The 12,220-nt window shown below is 41.5% G+C and overlaps 1 protein-coding gene across 1 annotated transcript in view; it reads right to left on the reverse strand.

Moving 5' to 3' along the window:
• HSD17B12 (hydroxysteroid 17-beta dehydrogenase 12) overlaps positions 1-12,220 on the reverse strand; it is a 91,212-nt gene that overhangs the window by 30,910 nt on the left and 48,082 nt on the right. Inside the window, exons 4-6 of the mRNA XM_029997858.1 lie at positions 6,213-6,323; positions 1,489-1,553; positions 386-430 (exon numbers count right to left, since the gene is read on the reverse strand). Coding sequence (XP_029853718.1) covers positions 386-430; positions 1,489-1,553; positions 6,213-6,323 — 221 coding nt within the window. The remainder of the gene's footprint in view (positions 1-385; positions 431-1,488; positions 1,554-6,212; positions 6,324-12,220) is intronic.

Genomic DNA, 12,220 nt, shown 5'->3' on the forward strand with positions numbered 1-12,220 from the left:
CATCTATTTTGCAGAAAATATTAAAGTACCTTCTCACTACACTGTACAAAAACCTTAGGTGTGCAGAGATAATGGTTGCCCGCCCCAAGAAACACAGATACAGGGGGAGAAGAATGAACGATTTACAAGAAGGACTAGAACAACAAGCACGAAGAAGCATTAAGTGTTGTTTTGTGTGCATACGTTGCTCTTCCAAATAGCTAATCAGTATCTTTGCAACAAAATTATATTTCATACAACAGTCATAACCTCTGGGTTACTCTAAGATGAAAAATGAACCTGTGGTCCAACAGCTGAAAGTAATTGCTTCAGGCAACTCAATTTTAATTGTTTACCGGTTTTGACTTAAGACATCAAGAACAAGTGTTGGTTACGGGGCACTTACCTTACAAACAGCCATGATGTTAATGTTGACCATTTTGTCGATTGTCTGCAAGAAAACAAAGTTTTGGGGTTTGTTCCATTTTAAGGTATTTGATCAATATTTACACACCTTCTGGGTTTAAGTGCCAGGATAAATTAAACCTTACAGTTATACATCGACCTTACTCCTTGCCTTCCTGCTTAAGTATGAGGAACAGCCACAGACTTTCAAAGCAAAGCCTGTGAATTGCTCTTGGTCAAGTTTTATCTCTGATTAGGGACTCATACTAATAAAGAACACCCCAGGTGTATCACATTGACACTATTTCCTAACACTATTTGCAATATTTATGAACTTTAATAAATTCTGACATTTTAAACATGTTCATAAATTAATGTCTGTATTTTGCTCTTCACCATTTCATAACAGCGTCCTAGTGACTTAAAGTTTATTCGTCAGGTAAAAAAAAAAAAAAAGGGATTTTATTGCTAAATATTATGAAGCTTATTTGAAAGTGAACCAAGAACCAGACACATTTATCAATACTTAAGCAGAAAACTCAAAACCACAGTGGATACAGTGAGCTACATGGGGTTTTGGAAACAAAATCATACACCAGCAAAATTGTTCATAATCAGAATTTTCAATGTACCCAATGCAACCAAGATTGTCCCTACATTACGAACTGTCTGAAACAGTCGTAGTTGAGTTTTGTAACAGTGTTATAGAATATGCAGCTTCCATTCATGAAGTTGCTTGCTTCCCTTCCCTTCAGTCACTTAAAACCCCCCCCCAGGCTAAAACAGCTCATGAACAACAGCCAGATGAGACCACGGACAGGAGTGGAATTCAGATATTGAGCCCAGAGCATCTGTCTGAAATAGAAATATAAAATGAAGCAGCAGGGAAGAATATGTAAAAAACACAACACAAAAAACTGAGACTGCCATCATCTGAATTGTGCTGCGTTGCTTATGTAAATCTCTCAGCTTTTTGAACCCTTAATTCTAATCAGAAAACCTTGTTACGTGGGTACCTTAACCAAACCTAAACTTATTTGCCATATCTGTTAAGCATTTCGTGCTAAGGACTAGAACACTAGAAGGTGCCACAAAAGCACTTACCTTCTCCAGGTCTGGAATATCAAGAAAATATTCAGGATAAACATAGGAAATTCCCACATTGTTGACTGAAACGAAAGCATGAAGTTTTAATTAGATCGCTTGGGCGCCACCTGATTTCTCACGCTCTGATTAATGGCAATTTTCAGGCAATACTCTTAAAACGTTGCATTTAAAACATTCTAAGCCCTCTAGCCAAGTTTCCTGAACTGTAAGTCTACTTGTGCACGCAAAGTGGAACGTCAGAGTGAATCCGCCAGCCGTTTTCAGTGTGTAAACGTTTAATTCTCCAATTGTTTGAAAGCTGGCCCATTTAGCACTTCGTGCCCATCTTCCACCGCTTTTCACCGCGCAGGGGAAGAACCTTTCCTCTTTCAGAAACGCCAGCGCGCGCCGTGCAAGCGTACGAGCGACATCGCTGCGGCACGGAGTTCTGAAACCCAAATGAAATAAGATTAAAAAAAAAAAAAAAATCTTCTGGCAAGTCTCCCCTGTACTTCTCCGGCCGGTCACTCCCTCCCCGGGGGGGGGGCTGCGATCAGCCATCGCTTTCGGGACACGCACCACGAACCCACCCACCTCAGCGCGGGGTTCCCGCCGAGGAACGTGACAGGCAAGCGGGGTGCTGCGGCCACGCCAGGCCCCGGCTCGGCCCGGCCTAACGAGGGGAAGGGCCCGGCCCGGCCCGGCCCGGCCCGCCGAGGCCCGGTGCAGGGAAGGGACCGTCCCGGCGGGGCCCAGCCCGCCGTGGCGAGGCCCGTCCCGGCGGTAGGTGGCAGCAGGAGCCCGCAGCGCTCCGGCGGCTGGTAGCGGAGGTGGAGGGGGGTCGGAAAGGCAAGGCATCACCGGGCCGGCGATCCCCCCCGGCCCCGAGCAGCCCGTGTTTCGGAGCGAGGTGGTCTGCCCTCGGAAAGGGTTTCTGGTCCGCTCTCGCTGCGCGGTCAGGAGTCCCGACACGGAGGTGCGCAGCAGCAAAGCCTTCTCCCCGCCACACCTGCGAAGTCTTTCCCCCCTCACCGTGGCAGCATTTAAAATTAACCCAGAGGACGTATTAATTACTTAAACCTCTTCCCCACCCCCCACCCCCCCCCCCCCCCCCCCCCCCCGCTTCAGACTGGCAAGGTTTTATTCTCAGACGAGAAACCGATACCCGTTCTGGAATCCCAACACAAGTAGGGGAAAACTTCTCATACCGTCAGAAAACAACGCTGCTCTGCAGCCTCAAACTTAATAAAGCATATTGATATGGAGACAAAAAAAGCAAGCAAATGGGATCTCCGTTCCCTAAGTAGCCGTTCTTCATCTTACGCAAGTGAATCCGTGTGACATTTGGTTGCTGTGGCAACATTTTACATTTATATAGTGTCTTACACCCCAGAGAATCCCGAAGCGCTACAGATGCTCAGCGGCACCAGGCACCTCCAGGGCAGGAGTCTACACAGGGTAAGAAACACCGTCAAAAGGTACTGATGCCTTTTTTTTTTAAAAAAAAAAAAAAAGCCCCTACACCTGTGCCAGAAGCTATTATTTTAACACCCAACCTGAAAGATACTCAAGTTATCAATAAGGCTAACACGCAGGAGAGGTTCTGGCCAAGTGCACAAACTTCATTTAGAGACTTCCCTCAGATGACAGCTCTTTTAGTCCAGACCTTTGTGTATTTATGGGAACCCTTAGTTCATTAGTCATGCTGTGCGTTTCAAATTTTTAACTTTTAGGTAACCTTTAAAAATACAGGAATTGAGGGGAAAAGGGAGTTGGCTAATTCCCAGCAGACATTTGCTATATTTAGAAAGAGACAAAAGTTTTGAAAAGGAAGAAGGTCCAATTGCCAGAGTGAGCCAGATTTTTTCCTTTTCTTCATCCTAAAATAAACTATTTTTCAGTCCATCTCTCTGGAAAGGATTCTGGCTATGAACTGTGGCAGGGTTTGGGGACTAGCCTTGGTTATTCTCTCCAAATTTAGAGTATTTGTATGATTCATGCTACAGAGACAGTCACACAAAATTCATACCCTTTACTGCAGGCTGGGTCCCAGATACATACCCTTCCACTTTCAGCAATTATATTCTCCCAGATCATATTTTGCTGCAGTTTGGAACAGAGTATTAAAAAAAATTCGTTTTCAGTTTGTACAGGCATATTTTACCTAGAGAAATCTGGATAACAAGAGGGTAAGATACTGTCCAGCTCAAACGCCTTTCCAGAATCACCGCAATTTAAGAACACCAAAAGGAAGATTTCCCACCTCTGCTTGTTTAACATATTGCTGTAGCTAGCACATGTTCGAAGTCACTGACAGACGCTGTTTTGAACACACAGCAAAACATTATGTAAACTCTTTTAGCCTTTGTACGTGGGTGAGAAGAAGCTTCCAAATAAGAAGTTTACAAGGATTTCAATCTGTAAGTACTTTAGTTAGACTCTGTGCAACTGTATAATCAGAAGCTCGATCTTGAGCAGTATATGTGGAGACTCCTATGTCTTTTAAGTATAAGGCTAAAAAATAGTCAGCATCAATCACTGGCAACTATGCTGTGCTACCAACGCTTCTCATACCTACTGTTCCAGGTGAGAGCTAAAGAAGAAAATATACTGGAACCTGAGAACTCATCCCTTACAGCTGTTCTCATTCAAACCCATGTTTTCCCTCACACAAACGTGAAAAACACAGATCAGCAAAAGCTGTATTTCAGATTGCAACAAAAGCTACAGAATTTAAAATACAAGGCACTAAAGCATGAAATTAATTGCCATTAAAAAAATTAAGATACAGTCTTTCTGGAGTAGCCATCATCTGTGTTGAAAAATTACATTGGCAAGTGGTTTCTATTAATACAGCTATATCTGGGGGAAAAAAAACCCCTACATATCACGTAATCTGATGATCTCAAGCATGAGATCGACTAAAACTGCTAGTGATTAGTTAGAAGAGAGATTTCTGTAAACCTGCACTGGCAATGGCTGCAAGAAAAAAAAGCGGAGGAACTCAGCTAGAGAATACACAACTCTAAAGCATTCAGTTGCTATTTTTACCATGTTTTTAGTCAAGGTGCTCACGCAAATAAAAGCAAGAACCAGGATCTGTTTGAGGAACATGCTTGTTTTCCTGTAATAAGCTTACACAAAATTTGAGACACGTTCATCACTGCTTTAGTGCCCACTTTGAGCAAGACTACAAAGAGTCAGACTTCCATGATTTTGTGCATTACCATGACCTTATCACAGCCGAAGAAATAATAAAAAACTCTTCCATTGTGGATATGTACCTCACACAGTAAAAGGTTTGCTGGTGTTTCGAGACTTTTAAGTGATACACTATTCTGCAGCAACTGCTACGTGACAGGCAGCTTGCAAGCCTTACATTCCCTGAGTTGATTTTGACAGGACAGATTAGAACAGACATTAATTTTAATCTTCAAAGTTTCTTTGGAACTTATTTCCTTCAGAAACCAGAAACGAGGCATCCGCTGCTTTGTCAAAACTACTCTTTACACAAAACACATTGTTGGCAGTTGCAGTTACTCCAATGGATTTGAATTTTTATAGCAATTAAATACTGGATGTCACGAGTTGTACATACTCAAATCTGTCAGAAGTACTAGGGAACATTCTGGGCTTTATCCTTTAACGTTATTTTTTAAATGAATTTTTATATAAACTATTTTCTTGGGCATTATTGGCAGACATCGTACAACAAGATTTATCTATTAATAACAAAGTTCATGTAGTATATCACCACATTTATAATGAATTTATTTTGAAATATCCTTTTTAAAAAACCAGTTCTAGCTCCAATTACTGCACTGCAGGTTAGTAAAATGAGTTTTGTAGTGAGAAGTACTTCATCAGATGAAATATACCAGTAGATGTCTAAGCCATGTGACTTTATAAAGGTCCATGCCTAATGTTTAACCATCACAGGTTCTCATCCCCATGTTGAGTAACTGTAGAAATATAGGATATGCACAGGCATATGTGCTTCCAAGAAAAGAACCAGAAAATTGATAAGCAACTGCCTTTACCCCACTGTTCTGAAAAGATTCAGGTAAACTGCTGTTACGTTTAAACTCTTCTTAGCTTGTGATAAACACCTTCTTGAAATCACCGCAGTTCTACATTCGACAAAGTATCTGGATGGATCACCTTGTCTTTTCAAGGACTACCACACCACCTACACTCCTGCACTATCGCAAACCGTACTTGGGCATATTGCATTGCTACCAGCAAAAGAACTGCAGCTTACCAACATGACCAGAACACGCTTAAAACTTTTGAAGCAGGAACCAGTTACTTGATGCTATAGTGTAATGATTAAATTTCAACAGCTCTATAATTAAAAGTTAATGGTTCTCCCACAGGGCTCTACTGCTAAACTGAATCTAAGTATCTGGAGCTTGCTTAGGTTCTAAGGTGGCATTAGGTCAAGTCACTGTGCACGCAGCCATAAGCTAAAGAGCCTTTAGCAATCACAGAATAGCACATTGAAAACATTCAATAAGCATCACAATTCCTAGAACGTAGGCACTCGTGCAAGCACCATCTCGTGTAGCATATCAACGGGAAGCTAAAAAAAAAACCGCATCAAGCATGTAGCAACATAGTTTTAGTCAGGCAAACATTAGCTTCTGTGAATTGGTTTCAATAAACTTCAATATGGGAAAAAGTTAGTAGGCATGTCAAGACGAAACACCACTATGAAAGATTTAGAAACATCAGATACAAACCTAAAACACCAATCTCCAGGCCTTCCAATCCCGCTTTGATTCTACTGTAAATATCTTCTCTCTCTCCAAAGTCTGCCACAATGACTTTTGTTTCCACTTTGTACTTCTCTTCTAGAAAAAAAAAGGTTTTAGAAGTTTAACTTTGAAATAGTTGAATTGCCATTCAGATATTAAGAATATATCAGTTATTACAGTTTTACAAAATATTCTTTTAAGTAGCTAATATTACACATTAACATTTTCACCTCTGCAATAGGAATCCTTGAAACTTAATATAACCTGCACAAGAAGTTTGCGACATTAAGCTACTTCTGGTGAGAACATACATTCTCAAATGATTCAGCACATTTTTGTAAGGGACAACGAAGATGGCAAGAAAACAAATTATACAGGTTTGCACAGAATAAAAAAAAACCGCAGAAATCAGAAAATGCAGGTAAAAAACAGTGTTCAAGTACAACTTGACAAGAACACTTTTTTCCAACTTAAGCCAGATGAATGCTGAATGCTTCAGACCAAGCAAAACAATTCATTATTGCCCTCTGTTTCCATTCTCACTTCCATTCTCACCTCTGCCATAGAACTTTTTGAGTATTTAATATTTTGAATATAAATCAAAAAGGGAACACATGGGTGAACAAGACGACCAGAACTTCAAGTTTAATCATTCCAAAACCAGTCTGATATGCTGTCATCTCCAACCTTAACAGAACAGGAAAAATACACGTAGCCGGCTACATTCTGAAATAGAAGCAAGCAAGTATTGAAAATACTTCGCGTAAAAAGCAATTCTGCTTCCATCAAGCTACATTAATTACACTGAATTAAAATCAGTACAATGTCCTCTCAGACTTCAAAAGAGCAGAACAGTGGCTTAACTTTGCAGCATCTCTGCTTTGCTGCACCTGACTCCCACCCCCAGCGTTCCTTAAGGAACCTGTATACAGCTTGAGAAGGATTCTGCAGCACTTTGCCCCCAGAGCCATTCATAAAAGCAGTGCCATGTTAAAGGAAAAAAATCATTCACAAAAAGATTAGAAGCAGCCAGATTCCCATGATGCTCCTTCCCATTCAAGGGAAAGCTGCGACTCCCATGATCCTGCCGTCCATTCATGCAGAATCATGAATCTACTGAACTCGCTGGTTTGCTGGCTGCCTCCCCCCCGCCCCCTCCCAATATCCCTAATGGCAGATGAAATTATTTCTCCTCCTTTTCCCCTCTCCCCACCCTCAACCTCTTCATCTCTCCTGAACAGCTGCATTGTTTAAAAATCCCCTGAGAGATGTTGCTATGTCAAATGACAACGTAAATAGCATTAAGTCCCTACTGCAGTAGCAGTCTTGTGATCACGTCAGAAGAAAATCAAGTTCAACGTTGGGGGGGGGGGGGGGGGGGGGGGGGTAGAAATGGTCTATTTTTGAACACAGCTGTTCTAATATTTAGCACACACGTTTGAGTTCTTACAGGACGCTGAATTAAAGGCAGCGTTAGAGGCACACCTAATATGTGCAAGTGCACTGGGCGGGCAAAGCCCAAGTCGCACACTTCTACAGACATGCCATTTTTAACTGTTTTGTGGGATCTGCAGCTGTCTTCACTGCTTCTCAGATGCCTCATGAAATGCGAGCTGTTTAAAGGACCCAAACACCATCCTCACAAATTTGCTCAATTGGTACTGGCCCTTTGATACTAAACACTCTTCATTAGGATTGTTATCCATCTACCTTTGAAGCCTTTTGAAATCACTACAGGGATACTGAGAAGATAAGGTAAGGAAAAAAAAAATCAGAAGAGTTATTACTATAAATAGAAAAAAAAAATTAAAAGTCCTCACACCACTGTTCACACAGGACCCTTCTGTGAGCCTTTAGAAAGTTAGCAAAGAGCCATTACATTTAAGGTAGCTAAGCAATACACCTATAAAAAGATGCAGCATCCTTTGTGGATGGAGGGTGGGTAGTACAGTGTAGAAAAACATATGAAAAGTAGAAGACTGCCTACTGGTATGGCCAGAGGACACAGGCTTTGTGCGGTCACTCGTTGCAAACATGCAAGAGTGTCTTGCCCCGGCAGATGCCACCCGCTGACCAAACCCTCCCTCCCCATTTCACACCAGCGTTCAGGTATCCTGTAACTTCTGTGTACCCTGTGCTCTGTCCCAGAACCTGCAATAGGTGGGATGATCCGCTACATCAGAGAAAAGACTAGTAGATACACCTGATAAAGTGGTTCCATGTCAAACGGCAATGCAAATAGCATTAAGTCACTTCTGTGTAAGCTCGTCCTAGTAGTCAGAGCACAAGGTGCAGAGAACAGATGTGCTCTGCTTTGTATGAACAATCGAGAAGGGAATTTCCTTGATCTTAAGAAGGATTAAGATGTTCTCAAACAGATGGACTAGAAGAGAGTAGGGCACCATCCTTGTTTTATCTGCCAAAAAGACTCTGAGATGTAGTGTAATAGAGAAAGAAGCAAGCAGGCTATGTCCTAATCCAGGGTATCTAGCAGTGACCGGGCTCTTGCCATCCAAGAAAAGAAAACCTGAAACTCCTTAATGAAACTCCTTCAGCTTGAAGACCATGAGGTACTCGGAAGCCACAGGGAGGGAAAGAAGGGTATCAAGCCAGTTTTTGCAGTCAGCAGCTAAAGGATCCGAAAGAGCTGATATTATCTGCCAGCATGTCCAGCATTCCTGATGATACATTGAAAAGTGAACCTTACGTTTCATCTTTGGAACTGGTACTTCAAATGCTTCTTAGCAGGCAACTGAATATTCCACCACCATATTATCAATAGTTGTGGGGACTGAATATTACACCACCACGCTATCAACAGCTGTGCAGCAGTCAGTCATCACCTACCTGTAAGGTCTCAAGGATGGGAAAGGAATTTCAGCAGACCTCCTTCACATTTCTCAACTCTGACACACCAGTGTTTTAATCACTTCATTTACTAAAAATCTCAGGTGAGATCAGTATTGACGCTACAAATAAGTTTTAACCTGAAGCTGCACAGGTCCAGTTAATTTACAGGGTCTGTATGACCTGAGCCAAGACTTCTGGTGACTTAGCAAGAGACCAACTATGCACAACAGTATCCTGGTAATCTAATAAAAGCAGGTATGATCTTCTGCAACCACACCATCATTTGAAAAATAAGTTGTTGACCACAAAAAGCCTTGGCAAAACATCTTCACAGCTGTGGGAAGGCTGAACGAACGAATAGTCATAATGGTGATAAGAGCAGGATGGTACAAATGTTGTACAAAACAAAAAGGCAAAGTGAACTTTTGTAGAAGATGCTGGGATGGATTCTTTCGAAGATCCAGATAGCAACCCAAGAACACAGTCAGAACGTCCCAGACCAATACCTACAGAAAAACAGTTCTCATGCAAACAAAGGCAGTATAAAAACTACCCATGAGAAGGGGAACATAATATAACTGAAAAGTGTGCCACTTTTTGCACAGGTGGTAAAGAACTGACCTCCTGAGGCATGTTCCCATTCTACGCCTTCCTGCACAATACAGGATGAGACGGTCTGGAAACAAATAGGCTATTTAACCACGTTCTTCACATACACACCATCAGAAATACAAACACTTTTATGGATAATCCCTTGAAGAAAACACTGCCTTTGGTATCCTCAGAAGAGTACTCCAAATAGTGTCTCAAACTTGGTTAAGGTGCCACTACTCAAAATAAGTATAAAGACATTGAAGCAGTCATTCCAGGTCTGTCCAGAGGTCCATCTATACAAGTATTTGGTATTCTGCAGCAGATGAAAGAGGAAAATGGTATAAAAAAAAAAAAAAAAAATAAGGAAAGTACACAGTAATGTTTCTTCAATTTATTATCCCAAGCTCCAAGAGCTTGTTGCTCTGAAACTTCCGGAGCTGGGTCTGTCTACGCTGATGGCCTTCAGCCAATTCTTCCTACAGCTGTTTGCCCAATCACTATAAATCCTTATACACTTTCAGCACCCACCCCACCCCACCGCTGCCATGTTTTTTGCTTTTGAACCTGCCAAGAGCAGAACTGACCAAATTTCAAACTGGTGTGCCTGGATCCATTCTGATTGCTCCATCTGAGAGTAGGTTTTTGAGCTGCCATCTCCTCTTCCTCAGTCATACCTCATAACAGTATTTTTTTCTTTCCCATTCCTGTCACTCTGCATTGGTTGATACTGTACTGACATTTGGTTGCTAACATTGAAGAGGTAACTTATTTCCCTTACTTCTCAATTTTGAGCTGGAGGACATTAAGATGTTAACATTTACTTGTTTTCATGTCCATCTTTTCAGTTTCCTATGCATGTCAGACTTCTCCTATGCATCTTCTAGATTTTTCATGATTTGAACCTTCCCCTTTCAGCTTTTACAAATCCTACCTTATTGAATTTCACAAGCACAAGGAAGGTGGAATGGGGACAGCAAAATCAAAAGCCATATCTATCCTACACCTTCCTTCTAAGGGATCTCCACTATGATAAACTTTTAAATACACTCACACTTTGAAAAGAAATGATGCATCACATTATATGTCCAGATCTCAACAGTCTTCCTATACTCTGGGTTTTCATTTTTATACAGACATTGTCTAATGTTCATGGAAGTTCTTGCAAACAAAAGAGTTCAACATTTTAAAATCAGAAACTAAATGGTCAAGTTCAGGATGTTTATTAAAAGTATACCCATGTATTCATACATAATTTTAGTCATCAACAGTTCACAGGAAAAGAATATCTACTCTTACACATATGTGACATTAGCGTTTACACACAAATGCAAGAACGAAGGCTGCTAAAGAGCAGATTAAGCCTAAGAGGTCCAGAGGAGACCCCCAGTTCTACCTTACATTGGAAACAGTACCTCCAGATGCCAAATGAAATTAAGTTTGTAGCCAGAAAGATCATAAGTGAAAGATGCTGCATGATGGGGGCCGGGAGGATGCGGGGGGAGTAATACTCAAGGAAGACTGGTAGAGATGGAAACCACACGCTTCAGCAAGCAGGCACAACTGAAGCAGCAGAGAACTGAAGACAGAAAAGTAGAGAAAGGACAATTCAGCACCAGAAAGCACACCAGCACCATCCCGAGCAACAGCCGAAAAGACACAACACTCACCTTATTTCTCATCTGTAAGATGGTTAGTTACAACCTCACTTGGTGAAGCAAAAGCTTAATTAACTCCAAAGGCCAGAGAGATGTCTGTCTGACTTACAGGAAATGTATCCAGCGTCTTGCTATGCAAGGAAAAGACTAATCCAAATGATCAGGCAAACTAGGGCACACCTTTGCTACTAGAAAGGGTCAGGTGCAAAATAGCACCACATTACCTAGAACACCAGAGAAAAGGTTCACACTGGAATTAAAAAAAAAAGTGGAAAGTTAGAAACTACAGTGAGCTACATCCTAAATAAAGGCTAATAAAGAATTGTAAAGTGCCTAGGAAGTAAGCATCTTCAAATTTATTTTTTTGGAAGCTTGCAAATAATTTGAAGCAGCAGCCCCCCCTAAACTGAAATCTTGGTTGACAGGGTAAGAAAATGCTAAGGAAATGAAGTTTTCAGACACAGATAAACTGGGCTTGAAAGAAGGTTCCCCCAGAGGAGTAAACTTGTGTACTCAGATGCGAAAGCAAACAGACACTAGCCCAGTGGTCAGAAGCAGCTCAGTTTACCTGACAGAAGCAGTGTCAGTGCTAAAGGGCTCTGCGGTACAAAGTCTTGCTGGGAAATGGGAAAACTAGAAGATTGCCATCCCTGATGAAATAACATTCTTACTTGCGCCACCTGTGTCAAAGCAGTTGGCTACAGCAGCTTGAATTTGCACTGAGTATGTTGAAACAAATCCAGTCAACTTTGCAACAGAGAGGTTCAGGATACGAGGCCCACATTGTAAGCAGGTAGTGGGAAGAGTTATTTCAAGCTCAGGGAAAGTATATTAAAAACCTTTTGCTAGAGCTGAAGCATCTCATCGCTTTACATTCAAAGCCTCATATAAATA

The sequence above is a fragment of the Aquila chrysaetos genome, chromosome 2, assembly GCF_900496995.4.
Source record: "Aquila chrysaetos chrysaetos chromosome 2, bAquChr1.4, whole genome shotgun sequence".
NCBI lineage: Eukaryota > Metazoa > Chordata > Aves > Accipitriformes > Accipitridae > Aquila > Aquila chrysaetos.